The 19500-nt window shown below is 39.5% G+C and overlaps 1 protein-coding gene across 2 annotated transcripts in view; it reads right to left on the bottom strand.

Moving 5' to 3' along the window:
- The window catches only part of LOC309415175 (dymeclin), a gene marked incomplete at its 3' end in the record, with an annotated part of 207387 nt that extends 188752 nt beyond the window's left edge, over window positions 1–18635 (bottom strand). For both annotated transcript variants that reach the window (XM_082012615.1, XM_082012616.1), the window contains exons 1-4: window positions 18449–18635; window positions 7217–7269; window positions 6443–6536; window positions 4976–5109 (exon numbers count right to left, since the gene is read on the bottom strand). In XM_082012615.1, the coding sequence (XP_081868741.1) occupies window positions 4976–5109; window positions 6443–6536; window positions 7217–7269; window positions 18449–18588 (421 nt within the window). In that variant the 5' untranslated portion in view covers window positions 18589–18635. The remainder of the gene's footprint in view (window positions 1–4975; window positions 5110–6442; window positions 6537–7216; window positions 7270–18448) is intronic.
- Between the last annotated feature and the right edge of the window lie 865 nt (window positions 18636–19500).

Genomic DNA, 19500 nt, shown 5'->3' with positions numbered 1-19500 from the left:
TGCTACCTGTTTTTCTGCCCTGTTGCTCCTACAGATAGGATAGAACCTGTACATCAGTAATGAAATAATTTGTTACTTGTAAAACAGTACCTAAAGCCTCACCCATTCAATTAGTTACACAACCAGTAGACTTAAAGCTTCTTTGGGTTTTGTGGTTTGGTCTTTAGCTCTGAGGACTCTCAAAAGCTCCCAACTTTCACTTAAGAGTGTTAATAATGAGTACATAAACTAATTGCCATCCCTCATTTCCTTTATATGATAGGAAATCATTTAAGGGTTGCAGTAAATGTATTGTTATTTATTCCCTCCTCTATGTCCTCTTATTGGCTATACTACACCAAATGCAGTTCTCAGCAGCCGTGCGATAAAAACTTCTCTACGAAGAATGAATAAGGTTTCCTACTACGGGTCAGGGAACAGGTTAAATTAATTGCTGGTTTGATTTAAAGTACAATATACAGTATGTGCTCTCTTACACCTCTGAATCACAGTACCCTTAAAGGCCGTGCAGAATTTATGGGGTACAGACAACAGAAGCCTCATGGAAACATGAATGATTTGTGTCGGCAAAACTCCAGCTTCAGATCAGCATATGCTGAGTCCAGTTTAGGATTTATTAATATCAGCATTTCTCAGATGAATCCTAAAGAATATTGTTTAAGTCTCTATAAAGATTTTCCTACAGTCAAAATTGTGCAATATCCTCCAAAATTATACAAAAAATCCCAAGTACGGATGAAGAGGCAAAGGTCCACTTCCTGGGCAAAAGAACCCTCTGAAAACTGTGAAAAGGAACAAACTTCTACTAATGGTCTGACTATTCTTGAAGGAAATCGATAAACAGTGCTGCGAGCAGGGACTTGATCCTGTGCAATTTATCCATTACAACTTTGTAATGGTAGGCTACAACATGCACTCAAGAGTTTTTGCACCTCAATAATCAAATTTTTTGAAACAAAACACGATTGTACAGTTTTCTTCTGAGTTGAAAACACTGTCTACCAGGGAAAAGCACAAACTGGACATTCAGAAAAAGGGAAAGCATATGAATTGCAAAATGCGGGAGAATTCTTCCAGATAAGAGTTACCAAAAATATTAACTAAACCATAGTGGCTATGTCATATATAAGCTGTCAAAATACAAGACATATTGCTGAGTAGCCAGTGACAAGGATATTTTCCATACATCATTACTATCATACACTATAGACTTCTGCCCAACATACCAAATACCATACAACGGGTGCTGATGCTCTGAGCAACTGCAGCGTGAGCAGCCGGATGTGCTGATGCTGCAGTTACGCACTCTGAGTTCCCAAGTGCTGTATTTAAAATCGGGGAACATGATACTAGGATATATTCTCAGACTATAAGGAAAAAGAAGTGATGCTCATAGTTTAAACAGGGAAACAAACACCACCACACAGTGGGTTCCAAAGGAGTTTTAAGATGAACCTGAAAAGAACGGTTACTTTTGCTCAGGAGGCTGTGAGATTGAACAAGGCATACAAAAACAGACCAGAGGAAAGAGGTTGGTTGTGCTGTTGGTTGGTTGTACTGTTCTTTCCAATAACTACCCACCAGCCATTAAGAAAATCAACAAACAGTACTTCAAAAGTCAGACATAGTATTAAAGCTTTCATTACAGAATCATTAAGGTTGGAAAAGACCTTTAAGATCATCAGGTCCAACCATCAACCCGACACCACCATGCCCACTAAACCATGTGCCCAAGTGCCACGTCCACATGTTTTTTGAACACTTCCAGAGATGGGGACTCCACCACCTCCCTGGGCAGCCTGTTCCAATGCTTGACCACCCTCTCAGTGAAGAAATTTTTCCTACTATCCAGTCTGAACCTCTTCTGGCACAACTTGAGGCTATTTCCTCTCATTCTGTCACTAGTTACTTGGGAGAAGAGACCAACTATTATCTATATGGATAGTTTCTTTACATTCTATAAGTAATGTAATAATATATTTTATAACATTTGTTTTATCATGCTCGTAGGTGGAGAATAGTAAAATTATATCAAGCTCTGATAACTGAAAAGACAGCAAGGATGACTAAGAACTTAAATTTTTTAAAAAAGCATGTTCACCAAAAAGATAGTGTTAAGTAGGTAAAACTTCAGTAAAAGTACTAATAAAACTGTGTAAACTTCACAATAATGAGGCATGCTCTAGTTTCCGAAGAATAAAAAAATAAAAATTTGAGAAAGCTACACTTGACATAATTATGAAAAAACAAACAAAAAAATTCTTTTTTTTTCTGCTCACGTTAATAGGCCCTAACACAACAGCAGTTAATTACACTCTGTTAATGATACTTTACTTTTCCTATAGCTAAGCATAAAAGCCACACAAAGGCATTCACCTTATTACCACACTCTATAAATACTTTAAAAAACTTATGTGAAGATTTGTCAGGAACCAAAAATGATGGCTATGTAAACAGAGCATGTTATGAACCTCAATACCTTGAGGAAGGTCGCAAGAACCATCTCCAGTTGGAAACCCGAGTCAAAAGCAGCGGCAGGCTCGAGCCACGGCTCAAGGAAGAGTTCATTTCCTGCCTCCATGCCCTGCTCTCACCAGCAGACCACACACAATTACCTTCCTAATCAAGAACATCCAGCGAACAATCTGCTCAAAGATAATTGCTAAGTACATTTGCCATCAATATGCACAAAATTGTCACTAATAAATGTCACTGTGAATTAGTCAAGTGCTACTAGATATGGTATCAATATGGATCTACCCCAGTGACAAGAATCACCTTTCATTCCATGCTGCAAGGAACTCCCAGCATAAGGAATAAAGATCACGAGGGTTCAAGCTAACAAAACATTTCAGCTTTTCCATCCGTTCTACTGTGCTACACTATACCACTGAAGCAAGAGGTGGGCAACTTTTTTTAAACCAATTATAAACCCATAGGCAGTCTGCAACTGTAGCTTATTATAAGCAGGTGTTCCTTTCTAAGGCATCGGTTAGCTGGCTTCATTCTCTGAGATTACTCACCACAGTTTAAATACATTAAACTATTTCAACATGTAGCACTTCGTCTTTTGGCACCAGAAGCCTGATATCCCCAGAGCAACAGCAGGCACCAAGGAGTTAAACAGGTTTTAATGAACAGTTTTCAATATTCAATGAGCAAGCAGCTATTAGGCATTCTCAACACATGTCCTTGCCGGACTGACTGTTGAGCAAAATCCACAGTCTGATACTTTTGGTTATTCTCCCACACTTCACTTGCACTGTATGAGCATTCTGATACCTTTTTGCCAGACCATTTTTGGCTTTATGCAATAAATAAGATGCAACTACAAACTCAACAGTATCTTTACAACAAAGCAAAGGAAATAAAGGCTCCTGTGCCAGCATTATCCATCATAATCACCTTGATAAGCTGCTACACAAAGATTTGTGGCAGACAGTGCTATGACTTTCTTTTTGCTGTAATCAAACTGATTTTGAATACATTCAAATTATCTACATTCAAAAAGAAGGGCTGGATAGCAGAAAGAGAACAGCTGTATTATTTGAGCATCATCTCTGCCATGTTTCGTCTTGTTTGGAACATGCTCCATTTCCTGAAGATGCACTTATTTTTGAACCTTCTGCCTAAAGGGTCTAGAGCACACGTCTTATAAGGAGCAGCTGAGCAAACTGGGGTTCTTTGGCCTGAAGAAAAGGAGGCTGAGGGGAGACCTTACCGCTCTCTACAACTGCCTGAAAGGAGGTTGCAGTGAGGTGGGTATTGGTGTCTTCTCCCAAGTAACAGTGATGGAATGAGAGGAAACGTCCTCAAGTTGCGCCGGGGGGGGGTTTAGACTGGACGTTAGGAAAAATTTATTTATGGAGACAGTGGTCAAGCATAGGAACAGGCTGCCCAGGGAGGTGGTGGAGTCACCATCCCTGGAGGTCTTTAAAAGACGTGTAGATGCGGTGCTTAGGGACATGGTTCAGTGATGGACTTGGCAGTGCTGGGTTAACGGTTGTACTCAATCTTAAAAGTCTTTTCCAACCCAAATGATTCTATAAATGCTTTGACTTTCTGTACTCTTGTATAAACTACTGCCCACTAAATTTTAGCAGTTGCCTTTTCAATGGATCAGTTGTAATCACATTAGTGTTACCTTCTCCCACTAGATTCCTAAAGATTGCATTCATTCCACTCTCTGGCTGCTGCTAGTTTATGAAACATACGTGAAAAGAAACACTAAGTAATTGCAACATCACCATTCCTACAGTAGTATGTGGTCAGCTTCACCCCAGTTCTATTCTGTTCTTCTGAAGAGGACCATTACCACCTTTCAAACTGTACGAAAATGATTGAAGCTAAGGTAGGTCTACAACATTACTTCCAAAGAATTATTTAAAACAATGCCAGATGAAGTTTGTAAATAAATGACCCTGTTAAGTTTAATACAAAACTTTAAGGAAAAAATAAACCCAACAACTCCTGCACCAGAAGAGGTCTATTTTGCTGTAAGAACCCATAACAAGCCAACAGCTTGTTAACAAACATTTAATTCCAGCAGAAGACAACAGTCAATACGTAACAAAACGCCCTTGTCACATTTTGACGGTGTTCTCTTTCACATGTATGATACAAAGGAAGATGGTTTACACTGAATTACTTCAGACTCCAAAGGAAGGAAGTCAGTTTTACAACTGACTACATATTTTCAACCTCCCAGGTTGTCCCAAACATGTTGTATGTAACCTCATTGGTACTTCATTTCTAGTTTTAAAGCAAAGTTTGGGATTTTTAGTCTAAGTAAATATAGAATAATAGAATCATAGAATTATTTAGGTTGGAAAAGACCCTTAAGATCGAGTCCAGCCATTAACCTAACACTACCAAGTACACCACTAAAGCACGTCCCTAAGCACCACACCTACAAACAGCAGAACTTTTTAATTTCTTGTGGGTTATTTGTTTCACTAGCACTCTATATACCTACCGTATGAGCCTGGTGCTTTCTCTTCGTAGGTAAAATGGAGCTGGAGCTCCTCTTCCGACATTCGACTGATGAACACTTTCAGCAAACAGCAAATAATAAACAGTGCATTGTGAGCCTGCCAAATAAAGAGGTGACTAGAAAAGAAGCAGAAACAAAGAAGAATCAGTAATGCTTAACCTGCGAACATGCATCAAAACCCACAAGAAAACGTATGCCAGAGTAGACAAAGGGGTTCCTACGGCTGAAGCAAGGAAAAGCCAAAGTCCTCAAGCAGGCAGTCTTCAGTTGATGCTACAGCAAACAAACTAGAAATGTATGTAAAAGTAATACTTTTTTCTTCCCCCAAGAGAGTACAATCATATTCTTAACTGAGTTTGTATTGTTAAAAACACCATAGCTGCCATTCAAAGAGCTCAACAGATGGCTCAGCACACTTCTAAAGGTTTCTAGGTACTATGGACTCAAGCCACCCAAACATTTGAAAATTTCCAACAGTTTCAATACGAAAGCTACTCTGGCTCCCTGAATGTAAGTGCTTTTCCCAGTCAAATAGCCTTCAGATGACCATAGGCATTTACGGACTTCAGAAGCACAATATAGCAAGATTTTTCTATGCAACACACAGAGGTATTTTCCAAGCTTTCTGAACGCAAGGGGAATATAGCCTCATGACAGTTTTCTTGAGTCCAAATAAGCAACTGCTGGGAAGCCCATACAACAGCATATGGTCAAGATCTTGCTTGAAGCTGTATTGTCGAGGTATTTTTGGATTAAAGCAGCAGGAGCTACCCAGGCAGGAATAACTTCTTTCTCCAGATAAAAGCAAAAAGGTTGAGGGCAGTCCTGGGAGCAAGGGCGCATTAAAAAGAAAGTCTTCCTGTTTGAAGCCCTAGATCTGATGAGAGTTGTACATTTGTCTATGGCTGCAAGGGAAAAATTACAGAAAGCTTCCTGCAAAAACTATACAGTGCTGCACATGTAAGCTCTGGGAGTTCTTTCCTACTTCTGAAAGAGGCAAGCAAAACAAATGGCAGTTGCATGATACAATTTGAAAGCAATGTCTTTATATAGAAGTTTGTGTTCAAACCCAATCCAATTTAAAATATTTCCAAAACAAAATACTGGCTCATACATTAAGATTTAGCTAAACAGGTCAGGTGATTTTTAAACAGCTCTAAACCAGTAATAACCAGAAGTTAAACCATTTTTGTATACAAATGTGTTTTTATCACACACAGGATGACCACAAACATGTCTTTTTCCCCAGCAATCTATTTACCTATTACACTTAAGCTTCTGTGTTTGGAAAAGTACTAGATACTTGCTCTGTTTCAAACACTAATTTATGAAAATTCTAAGTTTTGGTCTGTGATTATGTTAACTAGAAAGTAAAAAACTCAAGAGCTAGCAACAAAAGGAACATTTGAAAAAGGAAATGGTATGCACAGTTTTTTTCCAGGTACTTACTTCTGACATTCTGCTGAAATTTTTAACTCTTTGGTTCTAGAAAGAAAGACTTTAATCAACGATCCAAGGTTTCCTGTTCGAGGATTCTTCTCGACTAGATGAGGAAAAATAAGATATGATTATATAGCATGCGTCAACACTATTTAGATCAAACAATATATAGAACAAAGTCAAATTTCAATGGCTTAAATATTTCTACATAAAAGACAGTACGTCTGTTTTTCTGTACAGCTGTTATTCTTAAGATTCTGCAGTACATGCCTTATGACTCCTTATGACTGTTCTCTAAACAGTACTTTTCATCCTAGATTTAAAATATCCAAAATGTGGAGCTCATACTGCTTCTTTTCCAAGACTTGTGTACAGCACAATAATCTCCTGTCAGAAAACTGGGCAAGTTTTCACAACTAGCTTTTATCTTTTTGAAACACTGTTTATCGTGTTTGTATTATGCCTTCCTTTCATCCTTTGATTAATTCTTTCCCCTTACTGATCAGCTTAGAGGGCACTGGGAAAAGGAGGTAGTAGGCATGGCGTTACTTGTGTAAAACCTTTCAGTTATTTCAAGTTCTACAAAACAGTTAATGGAAGTTGCGAAAAGTTTGGGAGATACATATATATAAAAACACACTCTTTACACTACTTTAATCTTACTAGTGGAACACACAGAAGTAGAGTTAAGTACACTGAACACATAGATGTGCACATGAATGCTGTTTCTTAACTTTTCTGATAAAGCATGTGGCAAAAAGTTAAGGTGTCACTATTTCTCACCTAAAGACTTGCAGATTGAGATTGTGGCTTCTTCCAAGAGCTTTAAGTCAGCACTACGAGAGGAGGGGAAAGAAAATAAAAATGGTTACACAGGCAATTGGGTTCCTATACTTAAAAGTGAAAAATCATTACAAAACAGTAGTAAAATATCTCTGTGAAGCACTTAATTTTACCAATCCATTAGTTCATTTACACAGATATCACAGAAGCACTGAATGGTTGAGGTGAGATGGGACCTCTGGAAGTCATCTTGTCCAACCTCAAGCATGGCCACCTAGAGCCACCTGCCCAGGACCATGTCGAGGTGACATTTAAGTATCTCCACAACCTCTCTGGACAAGCCATTCCAGTGCTCAGTCATCCTAGTATCAGGCAGGACAACATGCATTTGAAGTACAGTGACTATAAAACAGGAAGCTAATATTCAAAAGTGAATTGTTTGTCAAAGTGAAATGGTGTCACTACATCATTTGTGCTACAGTTACCTTTGTGGCTTGAATGGCTGCCATGCTTACCTTGACGCCACTGAAAATACACATAGAATGGCAGTCTACAGAAAGAACTTGGTTTATGAAATAACACCTTTTTAAAAAGCATGAAGTAAAGTGTCCTCAACCTGACATTTAACCTCAAGGTAAGCAACCACTTTGCTTTAACTAATGTTATTAAGCTAATGCAAAAATCACATCAGATACACCAAATGTTTCATATCTTCATTAATTGCCTGTTGGTATGCCTCAATGAAAACCATCAGCTGAAAAGAACAATAAAGTACTAAAGCAGAACCTTGCCAACATTCACATAAAAATAAAAATATCACAACAAACCTACCAGTACAGGGTAACTGATCCTTGAAAACAAAACGGAAGAATACATGGGAAGTGTGTTTTTCCTTAACAGATGGGGAAAAAGAGACAAATAATAATCAGATATTGTGTCCAAAACCACATTAAGCAACATGAAAGTGTCCCAATATTAACACCTAAAAAGGCAACACGTTCCACTGTTTCACCACCCTGATTGTGAAAAATTCCTTCCTTAGATCTAGTCTAAAGCTACCCTCTCTTAGTTTAAAGCCATTACCCCTTGTCCTATCACTACAGGCCCTACTGCTCAGGATACTAGAGAAGAACGTACAGCCTCTATACAGACTCAATTAACATACAATCTGACCTACAGGAATGGCAGTCCTCCTGAAGATTCCCAAAGTAAAAGCCAGTCAAAAAACCAAACCAGTTCAATGCTTGCAGACATAAAATAGTACAAGATAGCATGTAATATAGGCTGAACGATTTCAGAGCTCATGCAGCTACATCCTTGTAATTAAAAGTATGAAAATCACCATCCGCAGAATAAACAGGAAAGTAGCAACACAATGAAACCTGAACAGTAACTAAGCCTATAAAAGTCAGTAGTATGGCCTCCGTTCAAGCACTGCTCTCATATAAAAATACTGTAAAATTTAATACTGCCATAATTAGATTGCCAAAGTCGCTGCCGCTATCTAAGCATTAAGTTTTTTGATGAGTAACCTATCACAGACTGAAGTCAAAAAGGGCATGGCACAGCACGCGTTCTCTGTCCCACCTGCTCAACCCCATCTCAGCAACTACCTACAGCTCTGCCAGCGACCTTCTGAAAGGCAATGGTGGAGGAAACAGTCCCCCTTCTTTCTGTTTTTAAATTTAGATGGTAATACCGTTTGCGGCACAGTCCTAAGACGTGTTGTATCAACCTGACATTAACTGCAGGGCTGTGTGGGAAGCCCCTAAACCAGGTCCGCTGCTGAAAACTCATGTGGAGCCGTGCTCTTGGGAGCTGTTGAGTTTGTCTGAGCTGTACCCAAACTCCTGAGGACTAGAAGAGGAGGTAAGGATATCGGTAGAAACAGCAGCCAAAAAGAATGATTTCAAAATTTTTCAATAGGAAATGCTTCAAGATAGAGACATCAAACAAATTCTTAAGATGCCTGCAAATTTGCCTGTATATCAGACTAATTTACCATGTAGTGAGCTTACAGCAGAGGCAGCTCTTCACCTACAGAAGAACATCCTAAGACAACATTAGATTACGTAGACTGGCTTTTCTTGATATCAAACAAAAGCATTCAATCCTCTCAAATTGCTTTGAAACATGTTTCAGAAAGAACGAACTTATACTTTCATACACACTTTAAAAACATTAAACTTATTCTCAAAGTTGGTCTCTTGTTACAGTGCTAAAAACATGCAGAGTAATTAAAAACAAATGGTATAAAACTAGAACACCCTTCTAAATTTGCCCACCTGGCTGCCTGTCATCAGAATGTATTCCTTCCTGGAAGCTGACAGGCAGGGCAGATATTCTATTGGATACCAACTGACTAGAGAGTTCTTAGGTACTGAATAATCGTCATACAACACAACATGACCCACCTCCAACTATCCAAAGATGCTGGGGACTTCTGTAACACAGTACGAGTGATTATTGTAATTGCTCCAGGTTTTAAACCATAAATGTAGACATTCGGCTTTTAATTATGGTTCATTTTCCCCTTAATTTCAAAGCAGTTAGGTTTTCAAGTACAGCATTCTTACAGGGTTGGGGTTTTTTTCCTCCCTTTGAGTTATTAAAAAACAGAAAAATTCTCAAACAAATTCCACAGAGTTGCCTAACCTCTACAAGTTGCCAGGATCAAAACCAGTGGCATACCAAGCAAGACCTTCAGATCTTTAGCAAAGCTTTTAACATTGAGTCATTCTTTTTCCTACCAAAATGAAGTTCAATCCATAAAAATTAAGTACAATTCACTTGCCCTCGTTCATACAAGAACACAGAACTGAAGATTAGACAGCAACAGCTGCAACATTTCAGTTCATGCAATAGAAACACCTAGAGAGAAGGAACTGTAGCAGAATGCGGCCCCAACACACTTACACAGAGTGAAACAGTGTTCTTACACTCAACAGAAGCAATACTACTGCTACATCCCCAAGGATGGATTCATGGAGAAAGTATAGTGGAGAGATACAAAAAATAGCAACCCTTTCTCAGGTACCTGGGAAAAGTAGCTTTCCTTCCTTCACTTGCGCAGGAAAGAGAAAGTGAGAGACATGGAAAAAGCTGCCTGACTATTTTTTTGTACTGTGAAGACAGGAGATACATTATATTAAAACTTGGGCAGAGAATGCCAGAGCCAAGATTCATAAAGTGGCACAAACGTAATGCTACAACCAGGTATGCTGTTGACTTTGCTCTACAATCTCTGTGGAGATGACACCTAAGAATGGAAACCTAACACTAAAACATCCATCCTTTCATCAATGGACAAAGCAGCACTGGTAGCATTCAAACTATTGTTCAGCACAAGAGAAGGCTCCGGGGAGACCTTACTGAAGCTGCCAGGGCTGAAAGGGGCTTAGGAGAAAAATGGGGACAGACTTTTTAGCAGGGCCTGTTGCCGTAGGACAAGGGGTAATGGCTTTAAACTAAAAGAAGGCAGATTCAGACTAGATAGAAGGAAGAAATTTTTCACAGTGAGGGTGGTGAACCCCTGGCCCAGGTTGCCCAGAGAGGTGGTGGATGCCCCATCCCTGGAAACATCCCAGGTCAGGCTGGACGGGGCTCTGAGCACCCTGCTCTGGTTGCAGATGTCCCTGCTCCCTGCAGGGGGGTTGCACTAGATGGCCTTGAAAGGTCCCTTCCCACCCAAACTGTTCTATGATTCTAAGCCCTGATAGAGTGAAGCTCCTTCACTGCACTGATCACAAACAAAAGTTCCAATTCTCTCTGAAAACTGTCACCTGAGGAATACAGATTGCCTTGTTGCCAAATATATGTATATACACATGCACATATATAGAGATATATTTTAGGAGCTTGCTATTCGGGACAAAAAAAAAAGAGTCTAAAATGCATTTAAATTGGTCCTCTTCAACACGTTACATTTAATTGTACATATGGGAGGATCCAGGAGAAAACAATCTTTCAGAAAAGAAAAGTAAAAAATCCCACACATTTTCCACTCTGTTATTTTATCTATCAAGAACTGGGAAAACAAAAATTACACTTTTTTTCAGAACTTAAAAGCAGCTTCCGAAAGACAATACTTTCTAGCATATGTGAAAAATGTAAGTGAGACTCATGAGGGATGGAGGAGTAAAATGTCTCCTTGTTTATGGGAACGATTAGTACACTGTCAACAAGAAAAAGGTACCTTGGTACCAACAACAAACCTAGCCTATCAAGGCTAGCAACAAACAAGGAGCAAGGTAAGTAAACTCTTCCTGCTGCTTGATGCCACTGCTGGGCATCACTAGGAGAAAACCCAGACACCCCAGTAACATCCAGTAAGCCCTGCCACAGAGAAGACACTACTTTGGAAGACGTTCACGTCCACACGGCAGCAAACACCAGCTTTGGGCCATGGATATTTAATATAATGATCACAGTGACACAGGTGGGTTTGTACACGTAATATCATATATTTCAACCAGCACTACCTGAACTAAACCATTTGGTTTGGGGAAAGTAGTATATATCCCAATCGTATTTACTAGTTCTATAATTTTCTGAGGCATAAGCAAAAGGTATCACTTGGTGTGGGGGTTCAAACAGGTTGTGAGCACTGGGGGAAACACTAAGGATTCAACGAAGTGTACACTTGACCACACAGACTAGACTGGCTCACTTAGATCCGAGCAGACGTGTGAGGTGCAGGATTGCTTCCCACACACTTCAGGAAAAAATTCCAGGCTTCACAGGAATTCCTGCCTCATCCTGTGATCTGGCCAGCATTTTCAAAGTCTTTAAAAAAGAAAGAAATTTTTTTGTTTGCTTTTTTACGTAGAGAGCAGGCCCACAGACTTCAGCAAAACTAAAATTAATAATAGAGAAATTTGCTTCCCAACAGCACAGAATTCTTTAAAGAATTTTTTTTTTTTTAATTTTAAAGGTATGAAAACATGAGAGGTTTTACAGTGGCAGTGATTGTTGTCTTGCAACATCTCAACACAGCAAGCAGTTAGAATATTTTGCATACAAATTGTCACTACAAACCCATCTATACAGAGGAAGCATCTGTGTGACACCAGGTATCACACATCAGTGACAGAAGCAAAAATCGAGGGTAAATCCCTTCTGCAGGCAAGAGGACAGCACCACCGCTACACACCCACGTCACATAATAAGGTCTCCGTACTAGGAAGGGGAGAGAAGCAATCAAACTTAAGTTCAAAATTGCAAGCTCGAATACTGCCTCTCTGATACCAGAGGTCACCTCTTTCTCCTGATGCAGAAGTTCAACCCCTCAAACCCGTACTGTCCTGTAAATGCCACCTGGGAATTCAATGCACACACACACCCACTCAAACGTACAGGAATACGACCACAAGCCAAAATTGCCTCTTCGTATTTCACAAAGAAGAATGAAAATTATGAGTTACCCATCATATATGTAGGTAATAACTACTGATGAAGTAAAACAATATTTAAACAACAATTAGATAATATAAATTCTGTTCTGTCTTGCCAAAATTGCTCTTCTATCATTTCATAATAGATCTTATGTCAAGTTTTTTTATTTTGTTGGGATTTAATCACTTTGTAGTTACTGATCACAGTACAAGGCGTTTCTTCATCAGCAAATTAATTTTCTGTAAGAAGGCACCTTTCCAGCAGATGTGGGGAAGAATAGTAAATTAAGCAGTCTATTGCTCAAAAAAAAAAAAAAAAAGTATCATAGTTTTCATTGACTGCAGATTTTTATTTCTGGCTTCATGCTACCAGAAAGCCGGATTCTGTGGTCAACTATTCTGGCATATATTGTAAAAAAACATTACTTCCAAAAAGAAGGCGGTGGGGTGGGGAAAGAAGGGGGGGGCGGGGTGTGTGTGAAATCAGTGGAGTTATTTTAGAGTGGTTGAACTCATTTCAGTTGCCTTGCTTTAAATTTACTAACCATCAGTCCCACAGACTTCGGCAAAACCATAATTAAGAAAAGACAATGAAAGTTGCTTCCTGACAGCAGTCATCTTTGAAGGACATTGTTTTATCTGCTTTTATTTTAAAGACATCGCAATGTAAGAGGTTTCAAAGTGGCAGTGACTACTGTTAAAATATCACAACATGGCAAGAGAGTGTTCTGCATACAAACTGTAATTATAAATATACCCATACCATGGCATCTACCCTTATTATAAGAGTGAGACCCAAACCTCCAAAAAAAGAGAGGGGGGAAAAAAGGGAGCAGCTTTCCTCACAGTTTTTTCCTAAGTAAAGCTTTTTTCTTTGCCACTGAATATAAAACAGAAGAATCAGCCCATTCACTAAATTCATGCTGTGGGAATGCTGACTTTAATGGACTAGTTGGCGGAAAGACGTCAAAGAATAAAAAGCTGCATATAATTTATTGTACCAATTTAAAAATGTACCATATTAAGGCAACATAGAAGTTGCTCATTTTTATGTCTTTCCATTAAAGGCTCATGCACACTATTCTTGAACCAGCAACTTGTTAAAAACTCCAGGGAAGGAACAAAGCGGAACAGTAAATATTAAGCACATGATTTTCAGCAAGTTCTGTTAGTTAACCCTGTTTTAAGTTTTCCATCAGGAAAGAATTGTAACTAATACCACCGCTAAGGAGCAACTTGTAGGAGAGCCAGACAAACATAAAGGTCTGCCTAAACGGAGAACCTAAGACTCCAAAGTAAACCTAAAAAAAGTCATCCAGAAAAGCTGTATTTTATTTTCCCAATGTCCAAACATTATTCAGATTGGTAAGTCAGACACTTGAAATGTAGGAAGTGGCAGATTTAAGAGGTTTTATACGATTTTAATTCAGCTCCTATGAGTCCATTCTGTACAACAAATAAAGATCTGTGAAGAAAGCAAGCAAACACGCAGGAGCATGAATTTAGACCACCAAGTACTTCCCAATGGCTGAAACCAGAAACTTCTCAGCAGACACATCTGTAGCACCAGGGGATTTTTACCTGCTTAGCATCCATGACCTGCTTTACGGAAGAGATCATAATACACCTTTTACAGTGAAAAGCATGAAGGCAACCTAAAACTAAATTGCTGGTAGCTTTTCCTTTTACTATCACTTGTGCATATATTACTTATCGCCTACCACTCCTAAATTGTGTAAGGCCTCAGTGGCTTTACCCGCCAAATACTCGAGACTTGCTCTGGCTGTTACTATGGCTCATGCCAGGGAGGTCACGGGCAGTGAGCTGGGATTCACTGTCAGCTCACTTTGGATTATGAAAGGCTGATTTTTAATTAGGGTTTGTAAATGCACAGACCAGAATTACTCCCACTTAATATTCCCCCTTAATGCTTGCTTAACTATTAAGAAAATCAACATTATGAGAGGAAGAACAAACAGCCCAGAAAAGCAGAATATTACACCCCCAGCAGCCAGCTCTGCTTTGACCACATGCTTTCATGTTCATTTTTTGGATGGCACAGCAGGTTTAAGCAATCTCACCTTTTAGTGCAACAGTCTGCTGTGCCCCCAAAATCAATCCCTCCTTGTGCCAGAATTGTTTTGTGGTGCCATGCTACGAATCACTCCAGGGAATTAACTTGGCTGAAAAAATAAACACTTCTTTTGCTGTGCTGTTTTTCAGACAGATTAGTTCCTGATTAAACCCACAGCAGACTCAAATACACGCTGGAAGGGATAGTGAAAGGGCAAGAGGATCTTGCATCAGTACTGCTGACAGAGACACAGCAACTTTGCAGTCAGTAGCATTGGTATTGCGCAAACTTTATTCCCCGCCCTCCCCGCAAATTACCTTGTGCTCTTCACAGAAACAGATGAAAAAGTTAACTGGACTGAAAAAATAAACCCAGTAAAGAAGGCATGGCTGAGTAAATGAGCAATGCTAAAGAACTACACACAGAACGACAGAAAGAGAGATTAACATACACAATTGGGTAAGGGTGGAGAAAGAAAGCAAAAGAGCAAACCGGGAAGATGTGAAACAGATGAATGGAGGAAGAGATCAACCAAACTGAAAGGGGAAAGGAAGAAAAGCAAAACCATGACAAAGAAAGAAAAGAGTACAAAGCGCTGAGAAAAGCAAAGCATAAGAAAATTAAGACAAACAGGACAGCAATAAAACAGTGCTGTTAAAAGACCAGATATGGTATCACGCCTTCATCTTTCTCAGATTAGAAAGCCAGTAATTGACCAACTCTCAAGCCAAGGACCTGGGCTTCTGATTTTGGGGATTAAAAGACTATCGTTCCTCAGAAGATCCAACTCGCTTTAGCAGACTGAAAGATCTTCCTTTGGGAGCTGTAGTCAGCAGTACCTGGACTAATTTGGAACAGCTTCTGTAAAGCAAAGCACTATTCACACATTCCTCACCAGAGAGAAAGCATACGTGGAAAAAAACCCACAAACTATACTTATACACACTGATTCAAATTTCCCTTAAACGTACCAAAAATACCCTTTGTCTTCCTTGGAGATACTGGTTCCTTCCTACGGGCAAGGTTTCATGACAAGGTGAATCCATCAGGCATCTGTAGCTGAAAGGAGGCAAGCTACCCCAGCCCCACCACCTCCCTGGTTGTTGGCTGCTTTTCCTACGACCGTGCATTCTCCTGCCACCTTCTCTTTTCATGTTTTTCTCCTTCTCTTTCCCTATAGTACTGCTATATATAGGACAAAAATATGTCCAACGCAGCATCCAGAGAATATGACCCTCTTCTCCCTGGGGATCGTATCAGTCCCATCTTTGCAAAAATTCAAGAAGGATAGATCTTTTACTCTAGAGTATCACCAATTACCTCCATGAAAACAACACACAGCACTTACATGGCTCCCAAAAACACCGGTAAGCAATCACCTACTATAAACATGTTAATTTTGCAACATACAATTGGAAAAAATATAATTTGAAGAGAGAAGAAAACTTCAAATTGTGTCCTATTTGACAGGTGAAAACTGGCTCCTTTCCATAACAGTCAAAAAACCAGCATCTTGCTCCTGTCAAAAGTATGACCTACACTCAAGTCTCATTAGAACAAAACAGAGTTAACCTGATATTTTGCAAGCTTTCAATCTCAGAAATGAACATTGACCTCTATTGTTCTGTTCCTGCAGGCAAGGTTATCTGATTTAGACAATGGCTGAGGGTGCTGTGCAGCCAACATCGTCTGACATCATTTGTCAAATGGTTCTCTCAGGTAGATGCAACTTAATGGGAAATTTCTGTTTCCTTCCAATTATTAAGCGGCACAAAAGACGCCTCTAAAAAATACTTCTCTTCTAGCTGCCAGGCAAGAGCACCATCTGGTGTTCAGCTAATTAAACTTTCAACATGCTTTTGGATCAGGTTTTTTGTTTTCTTGTTTTTTCCCATTATGTTTCTTCAGGGGTTTTTTGTTTGGTTGTTCTTTTGGTTTGGTTTGTTTTTTCCTTTTTTTTTTTTTTTTAAAGCAAACTTACTCCGTGCTGGATCTGACTCTATGAAATAGGCACAAAAAAGATGCAAAGCAGCTATGAAAAACTCCTTTACTTTGGTAGGGGATGGAGGAGCAGTAGAACAAGTGAAAGAAATTGCTGCGCTTTTACATACAACTATTTTCCCCTTAAAAAAAAATGCATGCAGTATTATATGACTTCTTAGAATACTGTCCGCCTCATTAGTCATGGGTAGGCTGTAAACAATTCTTACATCTTCAGGGATCAGAGAAAAAGGACCGCTCCCTCACCCACTGCCAACCGAGTACCATCCTCTACCAGCTTCACAAGCCTTCACAGTGCTGTATCTTCTTACTACCCTCTGCCTATTCTCTCCACGCAGAAGACAAAATCCTTCCTCCTCCTCACTCTTCACAAAAATAATGCCTAGTAAATGCCTCCCAGTTGTTCACCTTAACCATTTTCCCCTCTCAGTTGTCTAAACTTTCACTTACTCACAGGCACCCTAGTATGAGACAGATAATCTACCAGATCTGCTCCTAATTGTCATGAAAATGAATGTGTCTCTGCCTCTCAGAAGCTACTTTGTACAAGACACAGCTCAGCGGTAAGCCATGTAACACGTAAACTATCTCACTAGAAGTTGTATTCCGTTCTTAATTCAATCACTAGTTTATATTCAAGGTTTGAGACCTCAGGGTAGTCATAAATCTGCACCAGTTTTTCACCTTCTTAAAAAAAAAAACAACAAACCACCTTTAACTACCATTCACTTTGATAGGAGTTCTGTTTTAACAAAAAAATAAAAATTGGAAGACAGCAATAAAACTGGCCAGAATAGTGCTCAAATATATTTTTAATTTATTAAAGATTAAAAGTGTTCCCAATTTTAGCAGTAACACATTGTGGCCTATTTAAACCTGTTACACAAGCATTTAGATGTAGTCTATTATGACCCTTTATGAAAAAGCTAGGCTCTTCACAAGGAAATACTGCTAAGAATAAAGGGGGTAAATAAGACATTCCCCTGACAGAAAAGTATCATGTCACACTGTAAGCTGTAAAAACAGTTTAAAGTAATACCAGATTGTTCTTGTAAGACTGATAATCAATACACAGGCCAATGAACTTTGCAACGGACTGGGGTTAACAGAAGCCACAAGGACTTACGTTCTGTATTTCTGGAGATGTGCTATGGAGCCTCCCAAAAATATTAATTCTGTTTGTATCTACACCACTTGCTAGAGTGAAAAGACATGCAAAACTTGATTTTTTAGATATTTAGAAAACATTTTTATGGAGACAACATGCCAAGCCTCCTTTTAAAATGTAAAAGAGGGGGGAAAAAAAAGTCATAGAGACTAAGAAACTCAACAGCTACCCTACAATTAAGTCATGGAAGATATACAATTCACTGTAAGTCGAGAGGAAATATCATGCATTGGAATCTTAAGCAACTCCAGAGACACCAGAAGCTTTCTCAAAGGAAAAAAAAAAAGCACACCCCAAAACAACCAGAAGGAAGAAAAGTCCCCCCCCAGCACCACAGACCCTATTTCTGATCTTTCCCAGCTACCAGGAAAATGAAGAGCAATTACAGCTATCATGAAGAAGAAAGGAATCCATAGGAATGGAAGAGATGGTGGAAAGAGCTTCGGAAATTAGAAACAACAGTCCATTTTACACAGGCATTTATTCCTCTGTTACCTAAACCAGGAATAATTAACAAAACCACTCATTTGCTTTCAGACTTGTCACTTCTACAAATATATGATCAAAGTTTAGTTCTTCAACAAGCACCATCTTACCTGTTTGTTGGAGTGGTAAAGCTAAAAGAGAGCAGCTGATTCCAGAATGGGTCATTCTCAGAGATGGGCTCTGCTCCGGACAATTTTTTTAAGTACTCATTTTCTGGAAGCTCGCTGATGCTGCTGCTATTTGCTCCCATCTTCTTTACTTGGCAAATCCCTTTCTAAATTTTCATTTCTTCAAGGGAAAAAATAAAAACAAACAAGAAGAAAAGCATTTAAAGTCTTTTGTACAAATAAAGAATAACACAGAATGGTAGGGGTTGGAAGGGACCTCTGAAGATCATCTGGTCCAACCCCCCTGCCAAGGCAGGATCACCTAGGGCAGGCTGCACAGGAACACGTCCAGTCGGGTTTTGAAGGTCTCCAGAGAAGGAGACTCCACAACCTCGCTGGGCAGCCTGTTCCGGTGCTCCGTCACCCTCACAGTGAAGAAGTTTTTCCTCATGTTGAGGTGGAACTCCCTGTGCTGCAGTTTGTGCCCGTTGCCCCTCGTCCTACCACTGGGCACCACTGAAAAGAGACTGGCTCCATCCTCCTGAGAGCCATCCTTCAGATATTTATAGACATTGATACGGTCCCCTCTCAGCCTTCTCTTCTCCAGACTAAGCAGCCCCAGGTCTCTCAGCCTTTCCTCATACGAGAGATGTTCCAGTCCCTTAATCATCCTTGTAGCCCTCTGTTGGACTCTCTCCAAAAGTTCCCTGAATATACAGATCCTAAATTAGCTACCAGTAAAGCTTTAGTTCACTACCTTGAACAATTATTGAAATGCAGAAAACAGGCACATAGGAAGATATTAAGAAGATTGTCTTTCAACAAAATTAGGACAATAACATCCTCATCCAGAGAAGTTAAAAGTTACTGTGCTATATACAGTCATCGTCTCACTTGGATTTTCATACATTACACTCAGCAAGAACAGTGTCACAGCTCTATCAATATCAAGGCTGCTACCAGTGGGGAAAACTGCAGGGAATTCACAATTTAAACAGGGGTGGTGAGTTGACAAGCTACTCAAAAATAGGTCTTCCAATTGAATATGCCCAGAC

This window comes from Phaethon aethereus (genome assembly GCF_964289735.1).
Source record: "Phaethon aethereus genome assembly, chromosome: W".
Taxonomy (NCBI): Eukaryota; Metazoa; Chordata; class Aves; order Phaethontiformes; family Phaethontidae; genus Phaethon; species Phaethon aethereus.
This window is presented reverse-complemented; position numbering and strand designations above follow the sequence as displayed.